This window comes from Sturnira hondurensis, unplaced genomic scaffold (assembly GCF_014824575.4).
Source record: "Sturnira hondurensis isolate 20B ecotype Veracruz unplaced genomic scaffold, ASM1482457v3 Scaffold0010874, whole genome shotgun sequence".
Lineage (NCBI taxonomy): Eukaryota > Metazoa > Chordata > Mammalia > Chiroptera > Phyllostomidae > Sturnira > Sturnira hondurensis.
In genome coordinates, this window is record NW_028083505.1 from 455938 (window position 1) to 476877 (window position 20940).

Sequence of the window (20940 nt, forward strand, 5' to 3'; positions counted from 1 at the left end):
AGTCTCCCATTCAGACATGTATCTTCCCTCTTGAATATGAACAGTCAGGGAGCACTGGACATCTGAGGAAAGCCTCTAACATGAAGGACAAGCACTAAATGAAACAAACTTAAAAAAAGCCCCAAAAGCAAAAACCCAAAGTAGATGAAATAGGTCTAAATCAGAATATGAGGATGAAAGAGCTCTAAAGCCCTTAGAGGTGGGCTTTTGCATTTATGAAACAAGTACAGGATGTAAAGAAGCAAAAAGGAACAACCAAAGAATAAGAGCTCTCAGGAGTTGCAAATGCAATAGCTGAAATAAAAAATTCAGTAGAAGGTGTGGAAGATAAAGTCAGTGAAATTAACCAGGAAATAGAACCAAAAAGACAAGAGATGGAAAGTAAGAGAGAAATGATAAGGAACTTAGAAGATCAACTCAGGAAGTCTAGTTTTTGACCAGTAGAAGTTCTAGAAAGCAAAAAGAGAAATGAGAGAAGAAATTGTGCAAGAAATCCTAAGCCAAAATGTATTAGACTGGAAGGACCTGAGACTCCTGGGTGAGTGAGTATCCAACAGAGTCAATGAAAGAAAATCCAAACCAAGGCACATAATTTAAAAAATTTCCAAAACATCAGTGATAAAAAATTATTGCCTTACACAGAAGAATGAGAATACTACTTGCAGTCCTGGATGCTAGAAGGCAAGAAGGTATAGTCTTCCAAATTCTGCAAGAAATGAGTGTTAATCAAATTCTATGAGCTCAGCTAAATTAGCAGTTATATGTGAGGGTAGCATATAGATATTTCAGACAAGACTCAGAAAGTGTTTCTTTGTGCATATCTACCTGAGAAATACTACAGAATGAGGAAGTGGCCAAAAAAGAAAACTTATAACAACAAATCAAGGGCTCCAACTCGGGAAAGGCTGAGAGGTGAGGGTGGTGGGTGGATGGATGGTCAGGAGACCTAGACAGACCCATTGAGATCAGAGAAGAAGGTAAGATTGTGTCTGAGGGTGGGGGTATCTCTTGGAAAAAGATAACCACTGTATTATCTGTTATAATAAAAAGCACTTGGTTAAACACAGAGAAAGATTCCCTACAGATATTAAGGAAGTTTGGGAACAGTTAATATTCAACTTCTACATAAAACAATTATTAACTTAAGAAAAATACTTGAAAGAAAAAGTCACCATATTACTGTATTTTATTAAACTTAAGGTTCCATTAATTATAAAATGCATCATTATTTTAAGAAAAAAAAACTGTTGCCCATTGAAAAGACAAGTTTTAACATGCCAATATTTCAGAGACCTATCTTAGAAAGTTAAAAAATGTACTAGTTGGAATTGGTGGAAATATCACCCTATTTGTCTTTGCTGTGAACTGTGTTTACACTGATTACTGATTTAACCACAAATTGTGGTACAAATTCATTGTGCGGATGAGGAGAGGAAAAGTATATAAGTGGGAAATATAAGTGCTTAATACTCATGTAACAAAAAAGAAAGGTAATAGTTAATGTCTAGAATTGATAAATCAAGAATAGCAGCATTATTCAGACGTAGATGTAAGCACATGAAGGAACAGCTGGAATACTTGAAATGCTGGCCTTTGGGAATAGACCAGGGTGGGGTCAGTGGTAATGAAATAGCTTTGAGAATTGCTGTTTTTTTGTAAGAAGCCTTGGGCTTACAAACGTGTTTAGCATATGCGTGTTACTTTGATGTAAACAGAGGTGGAGGAAAACACACACATACACAAACACACAACCTTTCTGGAGCTTAAAAATTGGACAAAAAATAGAGATTTGGGGCCCCAAACCTGCTATTTCTTTGTAATATTTTTTCTGGACATCAGGTTGAGACCTGATCATATCCTGCTTAATTGGCCTCTAGGAAGACCAGGTACCCCTTTTCCTCCTTTCCCCAGAATCGAGTTGTGGCCAAGGATGGCCCAGCATCCACTTATCTTTGCAGAAAGCTTGAGTTTACAAGTTGCTCCTCATATTGCCACCCATGTGACCCCTGCCACAGCCTGATTAGGCATAACAATTGCGTTTCAAGTGCGTTGACATTGAGACTGGAGTGGCCACTGCTTGTCCACCCACCACCCAACAGCTCAGCTGTTTCCTCTGCAGAATCAGAGGCACTTCTCCCTCAGGGAGTGTCACTGCCACCTAACGTTATGCTACCCCCACTATATTTTAGAGGAAAGAGGAAGAGGAGAGGAAGCGAGGAGAAGAGCAGATTCGTCTACAGGAGGAGCAGAGGGCAAAGGAACTCTACTGGACACTGAAGCAGGCCCAGCTACAGAGCCAAGCCAGTGAGAAGGAGGAACGTGAGTGGGAAGAACAGTGTGAGTAGAGCTTGGTCCTCATGGTCCAGAGACCAGCCTGCCTTCCCCGCTCGCCCTCCTCCCACTTGTTTATCTGCTCAGCCCTCATTGTTCCGGGTCTCTCACTCAGCCCAGACGCCTTTACCCAGGGCCAGCTGTGTGCCTGGCCCTGCTAAGGACCCAGAGGGTAAGGGCTGCACCCTCAAGGAGCTCACTTCCCTGTAGAGGAGATTTCTTATATTAAAATAGAAAATCCTACATTTCCTGAGTTACAAATAATTTTCTGGCTCTGTGCTAAGCTCTGGGGATCTGGAGGGAGGGGTCATGGTGGTATCTTGAAGGAACTCACCAGGCAGGCAGAGATAGACCCACAAGCTAAGGGCTCTGATGAAGAGTGTTCCATGCAGTGTTGTCAAGTGAAGGTTGATGGTGGTGTAGCCATAGCTGAGGCACAGAGACTACAGAGGATGCTCTAGGCAAAGGCATGTGTAAAAGCAGGGTGACAGGGGAATGTGGTTGGGGTACCTAGCGTGTGTGAAGGAATGGTGGCAAAGGAATGTGGTGTGCTTAGGAAGCCATAGATGGATGGGGTGGCTACAGAGCTTGGAGAGTGTCCCTGGGGTGATGAGGAAGGGAAGGTATGGCCAGGATGGAAGTGTGGTGTTTTTTTTTTTTTTATATTTTATTCATTTATTTTTAAAGAGAGGGGAAGGGAGGGAGAAAGAGGGAGAGAAACATCGATGTGTGAGAGAACATCAATCAGTTGTTCCTCTCACGACCCCAACCGAAGACCTGGCCTGCAACCCTGACAGGGAATCAAAAAGGTGTCCTTTTGGTTTGCAGGATGACTATCACCCAGTGAACCACACTGGTCAGGGCAGAAGGGTGGTGTTTTAATATGCACTCAGGCTGGCTTTAATCAGGTCTGGTAAAACATTCAGACGTGGAAATGACTGTCTTGCAGGAAGAAGTTTTCACTCCTAGATTCCTAGAAACCCCAGAGAGCAGGCGTGACACTCAGGGCCACACTGGGAAGCACCAGGCTCAGTCAGGAGGCAGAGTGAGTGAAGGGAAAATGTGGGCCAGAGCCCTTGTTGTGGGTTCTGTGGGAAAGGCGAGGCCGGGCAGGGGAAGCAGGCTTAGGTATGGCTAGTCTGAATAATTTCAGCAGGTTTTGGGGTACAGGTGCTGCCTCCAGTTGCCTGACGCCTGGTCCTGGGGCGATTAGGGCAGGCGGATAGTGGCCCAGAGAGTGAGAACTAGATACAAGAGGTGGTTGGGATTGGGCTTTGGGTTGGTTGGTTTGCATGTGGAAGGGATACTTGCCTGGCAGTCCTTTACAGACTTTAGGAATTGGGGAGCTAAGGGAGGGGCAGTCTCTGGGATCAGATGGTAAAATATAAGAAAAACACAAAGTGAAAAGGCATATAATATGGGTGGACAGTGAGCGACATGATTGAGGCTGGGTTTGGGCATAAGAGGAGGCTGCCACAACAGGGCATTTCAGAGGTGACTGGCACCAAGGCCACAGCAGAGAGACTGGAGCTGTGAGGTGACGTCCACTTCTAGCCCTTGGGTACTCAGCCTTTCTTAACCATGTATCAGATTCAATAGGCAGACTTCTAAAAAAATTGAAATACAATTCACACAACGTAAAATTCATCCCTTTAACACATACAGTTTTGTGGTTTTTAGGCTACTTACAAAGTTGCACAACCATCACCACCATCTAGTTCCAGAACATGTTCTTTACCACAGATAGGAACTCTCCCCACAGGCACTCTCCCTCCTGCCACAGGAGTTCTATGCTTTGAAACTAGTCGAATAAGTCCTTTACTAATGAGTGCCTGAAGGGCTGCCCTAGCCAAGGAGCTTGGATCTTCTGTCTTTCAGAGACAATAGCTGGGGTTATAAGCTTAAGGTTGAAACCTTCCTTGCAGAGTTTGTCATATATTGCTTAGTTAAATAAGACTATATTATTGAACTAGTCCTGAAGTTTGCCTTTGGACCGCTTCTTTTTGGCCTTGCCCCTTTTTGTCTTTCTTGGCTGACTTTCTGAGGGCATCTTTCATCTTGTCCTTGAGTAGCCTAGAAAAACCTGAAGAATAGCTGGCACCACTACTCCCTCACTAAGATGTTGTACCAATGGAAAAAAAGAGGTACTTACTTGTTTATTTTTGCTTTTGGCGTCAAATAAAAAAAAACACTGCTAAAATCAATGTCAAGAAACTTTCTGCCTATGTTTTCTTCTAGGAGTTTTATAGTTTCAGGCCTTATATTTAAGTTTTTCATCCATTTTGAGTTGATTTTTGTGTATGGTTTGGGATAGGGTCTGGTTTCATTCTTTTGCATGTGAATATCCAGTTTCCCCAACACCATTTATTGAAGAAATTATCTTTTCTCTATTGAAGTTTAGTTGGCACTATATGCATGAGTTTATTTCCAGACTCTCTATTCTGTTTCATTTCTTTACATGTCTGTTTTTATGCCAGTACCATAGTGTTTTATTTACTATAGCTTTATAATTTTATTTGAAATCAACAGATGAGATGCCTCCAGCTTTGTTCTTCTTGCTCAGGATTGCTTTAGTATTCAAATCTTTTGTGTGTCCACAGGGATTTAGAGATTATTTTTTAATTTCTATGAAAAATGCCATTGGAATTTTGACAGGGATTGCATCAGATCTGTAGATGACTTTGAGCATATGCATATTTTATCAATATTAATTCTTCCAATCTGTGAACATGGGATATCTTTTCATTTATTTGTGCCTTCTTCAATTTCTGTCATCAGGGTCTTAGTTTTCAATGTACAGGTCTTTCACCTCTTTGATTAAATTTATTTCTAACTATTTAGTTCTTTTTGATGCTATTGTAAATCAGGTTGTTTTCTTAATTTCTTGTTTGGGTAGTTTGGCCTGCTAATATTTTGTTGAGGATTTTTTCATCTATGTTTATCAAGGATATTGGCTAGTATTTTTTCTTGTATTGTCTCTGTTTGGCTTTGTTGTGAGGATGGTGATGGACTACTAAGATGAGTTTGGAAGTGTTTCCTCCTCTTCTGGTTTTTGGAAGAGTTTGGGGAGGATATATAAATGTTCAGTGGAATTCACCAGTGAAGCCATGTGGTCCTGGATTTTTCTTTCTTGGGAGACTTTTGATTGCTGATTCAACTTTCTCACTAGTAATTATTCTGTTCAGATTTTCTGTTTCTTCATGATTTAGTTTTGATAGGTTGTATGTTTCTAGAAATTTATCCATTTCTTCTAGGATATCTAATTTGTTGGTAAATAATTATTCATAGTTTCATATAATTCTTAGTGTTTTTATGGTGTCAGTCGTAGTATTTCCTCTTTCATTTCTGATTTTATTTATTTGTATCTTCTCTTTTTTTTCTTTGACTGGAAGTTTTTCAGTTTTATCCATCTTTAGAAAAAAACAAAACAAAACCAAAAAACCAAAAAACACCACCACCAAGTCTTAGTTTTGTTTATCTTTCCTATTGTTTTTCTAGTGTCTATTTTATTCTGCTCTGATTTTATATATTATTTTCCTCCTTCTGCTAACTTTGTGCTTAGTTTGTTCATCTTCTCATTCTTTGAGGCATAAAGTTAGGTCATTTGACATCTTTTTTCTTTATACAGGAATTATCATTATAACCTCTTTTCTTAGAATAACTTTTACTGCATTTCATATTTTAATATATTGTGTTTCCATTTTCATTTATCTCAAGATTTTTTAAAAGTTTTATTTATTTATCTTTAGAGGGGAAGGGAAGGAGAGAGGGAGAGAAATGTCAATGTACGGTTGCCTCTCTTGTGTCCCCTGCAGGGAACTGGCCTGCAACCCAGGCATGTGCCCTCACTGGGAATTGAACCATGGTTGTCTGGTTCACAGGTCCGCACTCAATTCACTGAGCTACACCAGCCAGGGCTATCTCAAGATTTTTTAATTTCTCTTTTGATTTCTTCTGTGGCCCATTTGCTCAGTAGTGTGTTGTTTAATTTCTATGTGTTTTTGAAGTATGCCACATTCTGTTTATTATTAATTTCTAGTTTCATACTATTGTGGTTAGAAAAGATATTTGATGTGTTATTAATCTTCTTAAAAATTTTAAGACTTATTTTGTGACCTAAGCTATGATCTATCCTGTAGAATGTTCCATGTGGGTTTGAGAAGAATGTGTATCCTGCTGCTGAATGGAGTGTTTTGTGCCTGTCTGTTAGGTCCATTTAGTCTTCAGTGAAGTCATATTCAGTGTTTCCTTAATGACTTTTCTGACTGAATGATCTACTTATTATTGAAAGTGGGGTATTGACACCCCCTATTTGTATTGTATTGCTGTTTATTCCTCTCTTCAGATATTTTCTTTATGTATTTATTTGCTCCAATGTTGGGAGCAACAACTTATGATAGTTGTATCTTCTTAATGAATTGACTCCCTTATCGTTATATAATGATCTTCTTTTCTCTTGATATTATTTTTGGCTTCATGTCTATTTTGTCTGATACAAAGTTAGCTATCTGTGCTCTCTTTTTGTTTCCACTTGCATAGATTATCTTTTTCCATCCAGGAAGAGAGAGCATTTGGAAAGGCCCTGTGGAGGAAATGACATTTGGTTTGGGAAAATGGGAAGGTGAATGGTGTTATAGCAGAAGGAACAACACTAAGCAAAATCACTGTGTGCATTGTGCCCATGTTTTAATGTGGCTGCAGCCTGAAGTTGAATGAAGAAAATGAGACTGGAAAGATAAGATGGTCAAGAGCTAAGAAGAATTCTGTCATTTAAATTCAGAATAGAAGGCAAAATGTGGCAAAACTTTATGCTGAAAAAATAACAATGAGCAGTTACAAAGTGGAGTCACGTGAGGTTGTTGCTGTGCGGGGGGCGGGGGGGGGAAGAAACCCTGGGCTGTCAGTCCTGTTCTAGCTTTGCCACTTACTGCTGTGCCCAGGAGCAGGTTCTTGCTCAGTAGCTCAGTTATTTCATTTGTAAAACGAAGTAATCATTTTGAGTTGAGGTTTGTTGGGAGGGTGAAATGAGAGGGAAGAAACAAGGTACTTTCTAAGTTGTAAAGGGCAGTCACTCGTAAAGTGTTTCTTTTTTCGTAGCTACACGATGAGATGGAAAGTGATGGGCTGGGCTGGTGTTTCGTTAGGGATGGAGAATGGAAATCATCTGGCCCAAGTGCTGCCTGATTGCTAATTAATGTACTGTGTGGCAAGAGAAAATGGAAAAACCTCCAGAAACACAGAGAAAGGATATGATAATACAGGTCCCATGATTTTGGTTCCTCATTTTATGCTTTCCTAAAGAACAATGAGCCAAACTCTGGAACCTGTCATTCAAATCCAGCAAAGCCACGCTGCACTCAATTAATTTAATGTGAAAGATACAATGGGTCATTAATCTAGGAAAGCAGCAGTTCTTGATAAAACACCTAAATTAAATTCTCCAAGTTAGAATAAAGGGGACTTATTCCCTTTAGTATCACTTGAACGCAGACTTAGCTATTTTGTTCAAACTGTAGAGCAGTCTCTGTCTTCTGAGAAGCTCTGAATGTATCGGGCAGAAATTCATTTAATTATTTCTCAGCTGTGAACTTGGAATTAAGTAACATCTAGCGGCCCAGAGATTTAGAGATGAGGCAGGATGACTTGGTCAATGATACTGTTTACAAAAATTGGACGTGCATTATTGTTAACCCTTTCCCTCCCTCCTTGAACTGTGTGATTCTGATGGTGGCCCCTCGCCCACAGCTGCACTCCAGTTATCGCACCCTTTCTGGGTTGTTGTTAGAGCTGAGTGAGAAAATATGTGCCCAGGCCCAGTATGGTGTCCAGTGATACGTGTTCCATTCTATTCCCTCCTGGGAAAGCGCATGCTGTGGAGTCTGGGTGTAACATTAATGATTCCAAAATGCCATTTGCTTGAGACAGGCAGAACCTGAGGGTCTTGTGGAGATGCCATGTGGCCTGAAGATGGGGTGGGGCAGAGTGAAATTTAGGGCTGGAGGGAAAGCTGAAGGATATCACAAAAGGGCCTTTTCTATCCACTGATCAGATGGGGAATTGTGCAGTTTCTCCTTCAACATAACCCATTCAAACTGTTCCTCAAACTCTGGTGCCACATGTTTTTGGTTTTACAACCCAGAATAATGCCAGTGTGAGTCCCCACATGCGTAGTCAGGGTCCTGCTTAGGGTTTTCTTTCCTCTTGAATTGCTCAAGATTCCTCAGAGGCTAAATGTTGTCCCAAAGTGGAATTGCTCTGGGGATTCTGGTTTTGAGGGACTCCTGAAGTTGCTTCTGATGACCACCAGGGGTCAATGTTGGAAGCTATCAGGAATTGCCAGCTGGACAGGGGGGTTAGCCACCGACCTCAGAAGTCTCCAGTCAGTGTGAATAGAGTCCCTTCCTGTGGTCTGCATTCAGCTGTGGGTGGACCTTGTTTGTTGTTCCTGAGTCTCATCTCTTAGGGTTCCCTATCTTGGTGCCAAACCTGCCTCTTCCCCAGGTTGAGGCTGTTCCAGCAGGTTGAACCACCAGAGATCTGAGTGTGTTGTATCCTTCAATATCTGTACTGCCTGTTTTCCATTTTCCTAACAAGCGCTCTTAACTCAGCTCCCATCCCACCCCACGTCACCCCTTCCTCCACCTTTCTGTGCCTTGACCAAAATTGGCCCTTTGTAAAGACTGCATTATAGTCCCCTTACAACAATGACAACAATAACGATAACAACGACGGCAGCAACAGAGAATATTTAATGAACCCTTATCATGTGTCAGGAACTGTCCAGGCCCTCCTATGTATTCTCATTTACCTCTCAAAGCAACCCTATGAGGCCCCCATTTTACAGATAAGGATTATAAAGATACGGTAATTCAAGTTGTCCAAGGTCATATGCAGTAGAAAATGGAGCAGAATTTAAACATATCCACACCTGTACCCAGTTTAAATTGGTATTGGTTCCTTTTTGTATATAGAGAATTATTCACTAATTTTTCAGGAACATTTTATTCTATTCACCCAAGAGTTACTACAAACTGATACTGCTTTGAAGCTTTCAGTCTCTCTGCAGGATGTAAATGGATTATTTGGGTTCTGTAAAACACAGAGTCTTGCCTTGACTAGGGTGGCTCAGTGAGTTGGGTGTCGTCCTGTAAACCAAATGGTCACCAGTTCAATTCCCTGTCAAGGTGTGAGAGGCAACCCAATAATGTTCCTCTCCCTCCCTTACTCTGTCACTAAAAATAAATAAATAAATCCTTTAAAAAATGGATTTTTTTCTGCCTTTGTAGAGGTTGGGAAAGGGCCCAGGGAACATGGGTAAGTTCTCCAGAGAGGGTCTCACTGAGGAGCAGTAATGAATGATGTAGGATGTGGTGCCCACAGGACCTTTCCTCCTGGAATCTCACAGGCACCTCTACCTCAACATGTCCAAACTCAGTCCTCCTCTTCCTCTTCCTCCCAACCTGCTTCCTCACCTGACTCTCAAAGGCAGAAACTTGGCTGTCATTCTGGTCTCTCCTTTTTGCTTACTACCAATCCCCAAACTTACCAAGTTGTGAGGATTCAACCTTCTCAATACTTTTTGGATTTACACTCATCTTCCCCATTGTCCTGTCTTAACTTTTTAAAAAAATTTTTAAAAGATTTTATTTATTTATTTATAGAGGGTAAAGGAAAAAGAGAGGGAGAGAAATATCAATATATAGTTGCCTCTAGTGTGTCCCCTGCTGGGAACTGGCCTAAAACCCAGGCATGTGTCCTGACTGGGAATCGAACCTCGATCCTTTGGTTCGCAGGCCCGCACTCAATCCACTGAGCTACACCAGCCAGGGCCTAACTACCTTAACTCTGACCCCAATTGTTCTCTGTCTTGATTTCTGTTTTCCGAGGCTTCATTCTTGTCCCTGTCAGATTCATGTGCAACAATGGGGCCAAATCAGTCTTTGAAAAGTGCAAACAGTATCCTGCTCTCCCGCTTAAAACTTTTCAGTGGCTTCCAGTCACCCCTTGGTCAAACTCTCAGGTTCATTAGCCAGTATTTACTGGTTTAAATGAACTTTTCTGTTCCTGCATCCTCACCTCTTGTCACTGCCAACAATAGCTTCCCTCTATGGGCCATGCTGGCCCATTCCCAGGGCAAGGCCTGAAGTCGCTCTCACATGTTAGTGTCCTTTCCTGAGCTTCCTCTGCCTAAAATACCCTCTGCTCAGCCTCTCCTGATTGAATCTTGTGTGTCCCCCAAGCATCAGCTCAGGTCCTTCTCTGCACGATTTCTCTGCCTGAGCCCACAGCATCCTGTGAACACCCCACCTCAGCTCCACTCACCATTTGCTGGTGTGTTTCCCCTACTAGAGAGTAAGGTCTCTGAGGACCGAGACTATGTCTTGCTCATCGCTGTACCCACATCCTCTAGCACCAGCCTGGCAGCCAGCTGATATGGTGCCTTTGTGAAAATTGGAAAAAGGTGCTCACTCCTCACGACTCTGAATTGTCACCTGCCAGAAAAGTGTTGCAACATCTGTACAAATCTATGATGATCATAAAGTGACCGCACCCCCTGCAGTTGTGCAATGCACAGTTTGCTCCTGTACAACACAAAATAGGCACTAAATACACACTGAATATGTGTGTGCACCCTGCCTGAATGTATTATTTAAAGTGTTAAAAAACCCTGCCTCTTGCAATGACGAGCCTGGTTGTATTTCTGGAACTATGTAAATGCTCACAGCGATTCTGCCAAGAGGAAAACCAACCCTGCACTCCCTTTAGTGTTAGAGAACTGAGCAGGAGCCTTGGGCACAGATAAGGACATGATCCAGAATGGCCCGGGAGTTCTGGCAGCCCTGGACAAAGGATGGTACTTTTCCATGAAGGGAAAACTAAGACCCAGAAGGAGGAAAACTTGTCCTAGGCTAGACAGAGAGTTAGGAGACATGCCAAGCAGAATGCTCACCTCCCTGCTCCATCCTCTGACTCCCCACCCCTGAGTGGGGGCAGCTGAAATTCCCAGGTCTGATATGGGTGAGGTTGGACTCCCCGAACTGTGAGATTCTGGGTTTCTTATTGAGCAGGAGGGTTCCAGCCAGGCAATACTGGAGAGCCATGTCTCGGTTCTGAGAAGGTGACCCCAGGCCAGACCATCCTGTGATCGGAAGGCAGAGCTGGAGGGAACCTTTCCTTCTGATCTGTAGATAAGGACAGAGGTCTGAGGTGGGCCCACTGCTGGGCACACATCTAGCCGATGGGGCCATGCAGCCATGTTCCAGGCTCTTGATTCTCAGCCTGGTGCTCGCCAAACTGCAATGTTACAGAATGTCCGTTTTTAAATTGTGGTAAAATATACAACCTAAAATTTACCATTTTAACCATTTTAAGTGACATCGACATGTCACTTAAGTTCAATGACATTGGATACATTCACATTGTGATACCATCACCACCATCTCCAGAACTTCTTCACCTTCCCAAACTGTAACTCGGTCCCCATGAAATCCTACTAACTCGCCACTCTTCCCCTCACACAGCCCCTGGCAACCACCACTGTACTTTCTGCTGTATGAAACACGGTAGTCGTCCTTTGTGTCTGGCTTATTCACTAACACAATGTCCTCAAGGTCCATCCATGTTGCAGTGTGTGTCAGAATTTCCTTCCTCTTAAGGATGAACAATATTCTGTTGTATGAATATAACATGCTTTGTTTATCTATTCGTCCATGGATGGACATTTTGCTTCTACCTTTTGGCTCTTGTGAATAGTCCTGCTGTGAACACAGGTGTACAAGCATTTGTCCCAATCCCTGCGTGCAGTTCTTCCGGGTGTATATCTAAAGTGGAATTGCTGGATCATACGGTAATTATATGTTTAATTTTTTATGAAATTGTTATACTATTTTCCACAGCAGCTGCACCATTTTGCATTCCTACCAACAATACACAAGGGTTCCAATTTCTCCATGTCCTGGCCAACACTTGTTACCCTCTATTTTGTTAATAAAAACATTTTTTAATAGTAGCCATTCTGATGGATGTGAAGTGGTATCCCATGGTGGTTGGTTCACTTTTTAACATCTAAGTTCAGCCTTTCTTCTGAAGTCTTCAGTGTTTTTGTGCTATCTCAGTTGTCTTTATGGTATTTCTGTGAGATGAGGCTCACTCTCCCTTTAAGACATGAAGGAAAGAGTCCCTGGAACTGACCTTCGCAGGGAGTGATCAGAGCCCCGCTCCGTTCTGCATGCACAGTGGGCCCTTGCAGTGTCTGCCGAACAGGCCTCGGAGGGTCCCCTTGGGTCAGAGTGTGGGCCGTGGGAGGACGTGGAAGGTGACTAGGTCGGAGCACTCTCCTCTGCAGGGGTCTTCTGGAGCATGGGGACAGTCCAATACTTGCTGCCGCAGGGTGAAAGCTCCCTCTGGCTGCTCCAAGTGTGGCTCCTAGTGTTTGTTGTGGCTGTTTTCTCTGGGTTAGATGAAAAAAGTACTCCATGAATTCTGGGTCTTGATGGCAGATTCATGAGATACAGTCCAAAATCCTTCCCTATTTATGACAAGGAACTAAAAGCAAGCTTTTGAGATTTTGAGTTTAATTTAAGGGAAGCTGTTTCTGAATTGTCACAGGGCACATTCCCCGTGACAGACCAACAAGGGTGCCCCCTCCTGGACAGGCCAAGAACTGTTGTTGGCTCTGTTTTGGACAGAGCAATACCATGGGTAATGAAAATAAAAATTTTAGTTAACTTACCGTGGTGCTTACCGATTTTAAGTGGTTTATGTTGTTAGCTGCCCTAATCCTCATAACGACTTTATGTAGTAATGACCATTATTATCTCCACTTTGCTTATGAGGAAATGGAGGCCCAGGGTGAGTAAGTAACTTGTTCCGTGTCACACAGCTGGTACATGGTGTTGGGATCTGGCTCCAGACATTGGGAGATGTGGAGAAAGGGTCAGGTTCTGACGCTTGATTTGGTAAGACATTGCTTTCCCAAAGCATTTCATAGTTCATAGTATTTATACGTTTCATTTACTCTTTATAACTTAGTGAGGCAGACATTGATGTCATTTTCATTTTGACAGAGGTGGGAACTGAGGCCTAGAGACATCAGAGACTTCTTAGGAAAGTTGTTGTGAAGTGTTGGTGAGGATGAGGAGAAAAGGGAACCCTTGTGGGAGCAATGCCAATTGGTCCAGCTACTATAGAAGACAGTACGAATGTTCATCAAAAAGTTAAAAACAAAACTGCCATATTGTCCAGCTATTTTCTGGATATATAACCAAAGTAAATGAAAACAAGATATTGAAAAGATATCTGCAGTCCCATATTTATCGAAGTGTTATTCACAATGGTGGATGAATAGATAAAGAATGTATAGAACACTAATGCCCACACACACTCTACAGTATCACTCAGCTGTAAGAAAGAAGGAAGTCTTGCCATTGTGACATGGTTGGACCTTGAGGTCCTCATGCCAAGTGAGGTAAATCAGGCAGAGAAAGGCAAATACTGTATGTGGAATCTAAAAAAGCCCAACTTATAGAAGCAGGGAGTAGAATGATGGTTCCTGGAGGCCGGAGGCGGTGATGGAGAATCCGGGGGGATGTTGGTCGAGGGGTACAAAGTTGCAGTTAGAAGATGAGTAAGTTTTGGATATTCAATGCACAGCATAAGATAATAGTCAACGATGCCGTATTATATAATTGAAAGTTGCTAAGAGACTAGATTTTAAATGTTTTCATCACAAAACTGAAATTGTAATTGTGATGTGATGGAGGTGTTAACTCCAATGCAGAGACCCGGCTTCCTGCTTGCAGCAAGTCAGTGCCCTCAGTGCTGCTGCCTGGCTTTTCTGAGCTGGCCTGGTTGCCCAGTCAGAGCAGTTAGTCTTGGTCGGTGAACACAGGAGAGTTTGCAGAAGAGAGGGGAGTGGGGAGCTTAGTAGGGCCAGAGCAGCCAGCGTGGGGAGGAGCTCAAAGCCCTATTGTGCAGGAAGAAAGTGGGGTGGGTGGGATACTTCTTAAGGACCAAGGGGTTTGCCCTTTATCCTGTGCACAGTGGGAGCCACTGGAGGCTTTTGTGGAAGACAGTGGTGGGTTTAGAACTGGGCTTTGGGAGGCTGGGTTTATTCTCTGTTCCGCCAGTGTCGCAGGGCCTCCCCAGCTGAGTTCTATAACCTTGTCTGCCTAGTCTGCATTTGACTTCATTCTGCAACCTGTCACTGAATGTTGCTATCTCTTAGGAGCTGTAAACTCTCAAAGGTCCCTGGCCCTGGTAGGGCACAAGTTTCTGTGCTTAGTCTGCAGCCTGGTGACTGCAAAGTTCACAGTGGGGCATGAGCCTTGTGTGAATCTTCACCACACGCAAGGCAGACATTATTGTGTCTTAGTACCCGGAACTTACAGACAAGCCGACTGGGCACCGCAACCTAGGTCTTCTCTCAGGGATGGCTCCCTCCCTCTTCTTTCTCTGGAAAACTCCTGTAGACTTTTCTAGACCCAGTCAGGTGCTTCCTGCCCTGTGATAGCTTCTGGCTCCCTTGCTGCACGTGAGCACTGCTGCTACTAAACTCTGAGTGTACTGAACCAGTCCCTGTTTATATTTTGTTAGAGATATTTACTCGTCTATTTTTTCAGCTAGGCTCAAGTGCCTTGAGAAAAGGGTCTGGTCTTTGTTCTGTCTATGTGTAGCATAGATCTGGCACTGGTTAAATAATTAATTGGGCACAGTCATCCAAAATATGTATTACCTGCTGATCGACACATCTGTGTTCTAGGCACTGGAATACAGCAATGAATAAACCAAAGAAAATTCCCCGCTGGCCCTCATTGAGCTCACAGACCACTGGAGCCTCTGCTTGTGACCTCCACATCCGTAATTACCAGCCGAGACTTCATGCTACCACCCTCAGTTCTGGGGAATGTCATGTTTCAAGAGGGGTTGTTGGCAACTTCAGATTAGAAGTGCTTTCTTTCGGGAGCAAGGCTATTGACCTCCACGTATGAACAGACTTTGACACTGGCGGGTTGTAGGTGCTTGCTGCACGTGCACTAAATGGAGTTGGAGTAGAAATATTTGGGTGAGATTTTACTCCAGAAGGGAAAGTTGACCTGCTTGGTCCAGAGCTCACTAGCCGTGAACAATGAGAAGAACACAACCAGCTCCAAGTGTTCGCTATGAAGGGATTGGATTTTAGAGGCAGATAGGCCTGACAAGATGCAATCAGACTACAGAATAGTTGGTTTTAATTTAACACCTTGCCTCCAACAGGTTTGGTTGCCTCTCTTGGCATTTTGTCAGTTCCAGGACACCCTTTCAAGTTTTAGAAGCAGTAACATGCAGATGTCTTTTCAAGGCCACTTGGTTGAGACAGGGCCCTGACTTGAGAAACAGAAAAAAGCCAGAAGGCTGGGGAGAGGGGCATCTTGGAGTTTCGTAATCTGTGGTATAACAAAGCTATCAAAGAACCCTCTCCCCCTTTACCCAACACACTCACCCACCAGCTGTCAAGCCCACAGAAGACTAATGAAAGCAAGGGCCCCAGAATTGAGATACCAATGTTTCCAACAACTCATTCTGGTAGGAGAATTGATAGTTCCTGGTCTGACTTGGCCACTGGCCCAGCTAGCCAAGTCACTGTCCTTCCCTGGGCTTCAGTTTTCGCATGACTGATGTTAGGAGGTTGGACTGCATGGTCTTAGATGTTCTTTTGGCTTTTTTGTAGGAAAGAGCAGGGGCTCTTATGTCAAATGCATCTGGTTTGAAAATGAAGAAAGTTTGAGAGGTGGGGTCCATGTGGTAGAAGGAGCTGCATGTGTTCCAGAGCCAGACATGCCAGTCCTGGCTCTGCCCCTTATTAGCTATCTAACTTTGGGCAAGTTAGTTACGCTCCTGGAGGCTGGGTTTCTGATGTGGCAATAGTGATGTGCCTTCCTTACTGGGTGGTTGGGGGAGGTGTCTATCATGAGATATCGGAGAGAAAGCAGGCAGCCTGGGCACAGAGAAAGCCTATAGTCAGTGTGCGTGACGACAGCGGTGTTAGGCGATGCTGACCACTTTGAAAGGTGCTCATGAAGCTGGGTGGGTAGGCACAGGGTTTGAGAAGCTGCTCTGAGCAGGGCACTCTGAGGGAGAAATATATATATGGAGATGTAAAATTCCATCCAAAGATTTCTTGCTCATTTCGGAATGGGGTCACAGGAACAACCTAATGACCCCAAACTGTCATGAGTGTCTTTATCCCCACAGGGATGGGCTAGTTCAGGGCTGCTGGTTAGGGCTGGACTTGACCTTCCTTACCACTGGGGGGCTCTAAGGTTCCATGCAGCCCATGTGGAGGAATCCTGTGAATCCTGGGACTCTGGGAAAGACCCCAGGCTCCTAGCCTAGCCTTGGTTTGCCTAGTGTATGGCCTAGGCCTTGGCTCCAGGAGAACATACTCTCTCCTTTTCCAGTGCGTCGGTCCAAGGCAGCCGATGAGGAAAGAAGCCGCCGAGCCCAGCGGGCCCGAGACGAGTACCGGCGCCTTTCGCTCCGTGCCATCCAGAAGGGCGCTGTTGCCGGCCTCAGCTTCATGTTACAGGATCTTGGCCAGAGCCATGAGCAGGAGGCCAGACTCTACCACCACTTCCCAGGCCCGGGTCCACCGCTACCCCTCGAAATGCCTGTCAGGTGGGTCTGGTGGGGCTGGGGGGCTCTGCATGGGGAGGCCTGGCTAGGGACAGGGTCTTGGATGGGGGCACAGGGAACTGGGGACCCAGTCCTGCTTCTGCCTCTAACTTGCTATGAAATTTGGGGCTAGTAATTTCCTCTCTGTGGAATGGGGGGCTGGGTGGGGGTTGGAGATTTTGAATAACTCTGGAGTTCTGAGATTCTTAACCTTTTGGGGGTCTCAGATTCTTTTGAGAATCTAGAGGAAGCTGTGTACCTTCTTCCCTCCAAGATGTGCATATACAAATACCCCAAAATGTTTGCGTATCATTTAAACCTCTTAAAGGTCCACAGATCTCAGGTTAAAAACTTGAAGTGTCAGACTTCGAGTAGATTAAATATGGTCCAGTGGCCTGGGAACCTGGGCTGGCTGCCTCTGTAACCACAGGCAGTGTGGGGGCATCCTGGGTTCTGATAGTAGATTGGCAGGTGAGCGTGGAGGAACACACTGGCCTCATTTGAGGGGTCTGGCAAGGGCACTTACGTGACTGCTCATGATTGCCAGGACCGAGGGCGAAGTGGTTGCCTGGAGCTTCTCCACTGTCTGCCTGTACCCACCTGAGGCCAGCCCTATGATCTGTGTCCCCACCTTTGTCCAACAACTACCTCCCCCAGTGACAGCTCAGAGGCTGGGTGGTGGTGAGGGCCTGCTATCTTCCTGAGCCACAGTTAATCCGCAGAAGACTCTTTTCATCCCCAGATGATGGAGGGCTGAGTTTTGCTTTAGTTGGGATTTAGAATTATTTGTACCTCCCTTGTCCTTCTCCCTGCAGTCTAGGGAGAGCTGATCATGTCTGAATTTCTTCCTTCCTTTCCTTCTTTCTTCTTTTCCTCCCTTGTCACTGTGGTTTACAAACCAGAAAGTTTTAAAAGATATGTGGAGGAATGAGCAGCTCACATCCTTGGCCCCCATCTACTCAGCGCCCCCTTTCCCTAAGGGAACTGCCGCTCTTCAGGTACCTGCCTAATCCCTTTCTGTCCCTGCCAGCACGAAAAGTTGCATCTCACTCTTTTTTTGCATAAAGTCTGTGTGTTCTACAGACTTCTACATCATAAATTTTTCCCCATTTATATTTTAGAGATCTTTTCGTACCAATTCTTAACTATGAGTTTTTATTTAGTTTTCTCTTTATAGCTGCGTAGTATTCTGCTGCAAGCATGTGCTATAATTTACTTATCAAAATTTGTTAAATGAAGCTGGTGTTGTTTGAAATCTTTGGTTTTTACCAACAATGCCTTTAGTGAATAACCTTGTAGATGTTAACTTTATACACATAGAACTGTTATTTGTGAGAGATTTCCCCCAGGTGGGATCGTTGGGTTAAGGGCTGTGTGCATTTACAGCACTGATAGTTATCTCATCTTGCTCTTCACAGGGGTTGTGCCAATGGACACTTACACTTCAGCCTTTCAACAGTGTGTTGTCAAACTTTTGTGTAAGAACTATATCTCAGTGATCATTTAAAATTGCATTTGTGCTTATGAGGGAGATTAAGTATTTTGTATGTGTTTAAGGACCATTGGTATTTCCTTATCTGTATATTTTTTCTTCTACCAGTTTTTTTTCATTGTGCCATTGTTCTTTTCTTCATCCCCCACATCTAAGAACTCTTTAAATATTAGGGAAGAGGATCCTTTTGTTTATGATAAATGCTTTTTTCCTATTTGTCATTGTCTTTTGATTTTTGCAATGATGATTTTTGCAATGATGCCAAAATCCTTGATTTTCATGAGGTCAAATTTTCTTTTATGTTTTCTGGCTTTGGAGGCATAGTTAAGAAAGGCTTCTTGGTATGCCCCCAGGGAAATTATAATCCATCATTTTAAAGGGACCAGGTGATCTGTCCTTCAGGCCCACATGATGGAGTTGCATGGTTGGTGGTACTGCCTGGCTCCAGGCTGGCTGTGGCTAGCTGTCAGTAGGGGAGCAGTGACCACCACAGTGAGCCATCAAGGGAGCCAGGGTCCATATAGGTGAGACGGAGGACCCAGGCACCCCAGAGGCCACGCATCGGCCTCCCTCCTGTGGCTGCCCCATGGTATAGGCCCCTGTGGCCTCATTGCCCCCAGCTGTGCAGTACTGGCATTGGCCGGCTCACCCTCATCTGACTGTGCTGAGGGATGGCCACACATTGTTTCTGGGAGAGAGTTTCAGGTGCAGGAGTGAAGCTCTGGCCAGGTGGCTTCTTGGAAAACCTTCCTAGCATTTATAAGGTTATAAGTAAGGTTATATATATAACTGTAATATATATAATATATAACATATATATTTATATATATAATATATAACATATATATATATAAGTAACAGTTATATATATAACTGTTACTTATAACCTCCCCTTGCCTTCTAAGGAAAATGAGTCCTAGAAACCAGAGCAGTTTTGCTGTTGAGCAGTAAGGAAGAAGCCGAGCAGGGTTATAGTGTGCTGCTTAATAAAGAGGAGAGGCCTCTGGGGTTGCTGAGAGGGGGAAACCCCAACGTGTGGATCAGTGGGACCAACACTGAAAGTCGGGGGGGCGGTGAAGAAGAGCCAAGGGAAGCAGCGGTGGGAAAGGTGTTTAGAGCACAGACTCCATTGCTGATGGCTTTACGCCAATGCAGTGGAACCTCATCTGCTATCTTTTTTATAACAACTTTCCTAAAGTCACACTGTTCACTACTATGTATGTTCGTGTGCATGGATTCATTTTAGGGCAAATGCAAATATAAACTCATTCCGGGGTTTGCCAGGATGTGCTGAACTCTGCCTCAAAGTGCTGGTGCAGGGCAAATTAGAGTATGTGGGAGGACAACTCATTTGATAAAAAACGATGGCAGCAGTGGTGAATTATAAATGCCATGACTAGTAAGTAGATAGCAATGAAAAAGTGAGAATTTATCAGGTTCTGTCCCTCAGTTGGAAAGGTGACAAGCTGCGTTTGTTCAAGCTAGGCCAAAGGCCTGCCCTTGGTATGCTGTGCTTTCTCTCCGTAGATCAGTGCAGTGTGATCTTGCTTCATGTTGACTCAGCCAATAGCCGGCGTGTGCCCGTTACGTGCCGTGTGCCGCTGAACTCTCACGGCGCTTCCTGTCAGTGTGGCTGCCGTGTAACAGGGCGCTTACGTGGCAGTCTCTGTGCGCATCCAAGAACCACAGTTCAGACACAAAAACATTTAAAATCGTGGCCTATTTGTGAGAAAATGTCAAAAATATGTCCTTATAGATTCTTCAAGTGCCTCTATAGTCCCCACTCTCAGTACCTTCAGCCCCTCACCAGATCCCCTGTGAAATCGACCAAAAGTCAACCAGCACAGTGCTCTGTGCCCCCTCCTTTGTCTGTCCTTATCCTTTTTAATTGTTGGCAGTGAATCTCAGCCACATCCACAGCAAATCAAGGGTCTCCGGTTTCTCTCTGTTCACTGTCCTGATTTTGTCTCACAAAAGCACCGAAGGGAGCAGCTGGCAAAGGCAGGTGTCCCCTGTGGAAGGCTGGGGAAGGGGCCACACTGAGGAGCAAACCAGAATTTCCTGTAGTGGGCGTGGGTGGGGGATGGAGGACACTCACATGCTAATAGTTCTGCTCCTGTTACATTGGGATCCTGCCTCGTGGATGCTCATGTTTACACCCTGGCCATCCTAGAGGGAAAATATGCCTTTTCTTTCCCTCAGACTTCCCCTCCTGTTTTCTTTTCTGTTCCCACCTGTGTGGCTTTTTTCAAAGCAAGTGATAATAATTTTCTTTGGGGAAAAATAATGACAGCTGGTACATTATAATCTGCAAAGTGCTCTCAAGTACCTGGACTCATTTAATCCTCTCCACAGGTGGCTTGAGTGTGGGCTCTGTGCTCATTCATTTTCACTGTGGCCTCCCTCCTTTGCCTTTTCTCCCCGTCCCTCTCACTCCTTCTCTTCTCCCCTCTCTCCCTCCCTTC

The 20940-nt window shown here is 44.1% G+C and overlaps 1 protein-coding gene across 2 annotated transcripts in view; it reads left to right on the forward strand.

Moving 5' to 3' along the window:
• Nucleotides 1-20940, forward strand: part of SH2D4B (SH2 domain containing 4B) — a 105250-nt gene that overhangs the window by 61571 nt on the left and 22739 nt on the right. For both annotated transcript variants that reach the window (XM_037059454.1, XM_037059455.1), the window contains exons 4-5: nt 2190-2337; nt 16770-16986. In XM_037059454.1, the coding sequence (XP_036915349.1) occupies nt 2190-2337; nt 16770-16986 (365 nt within the window). The remainder of the gene's footprint in view (nt 1-2189; nt 2338-16769; nt 16987-20940) is intronic.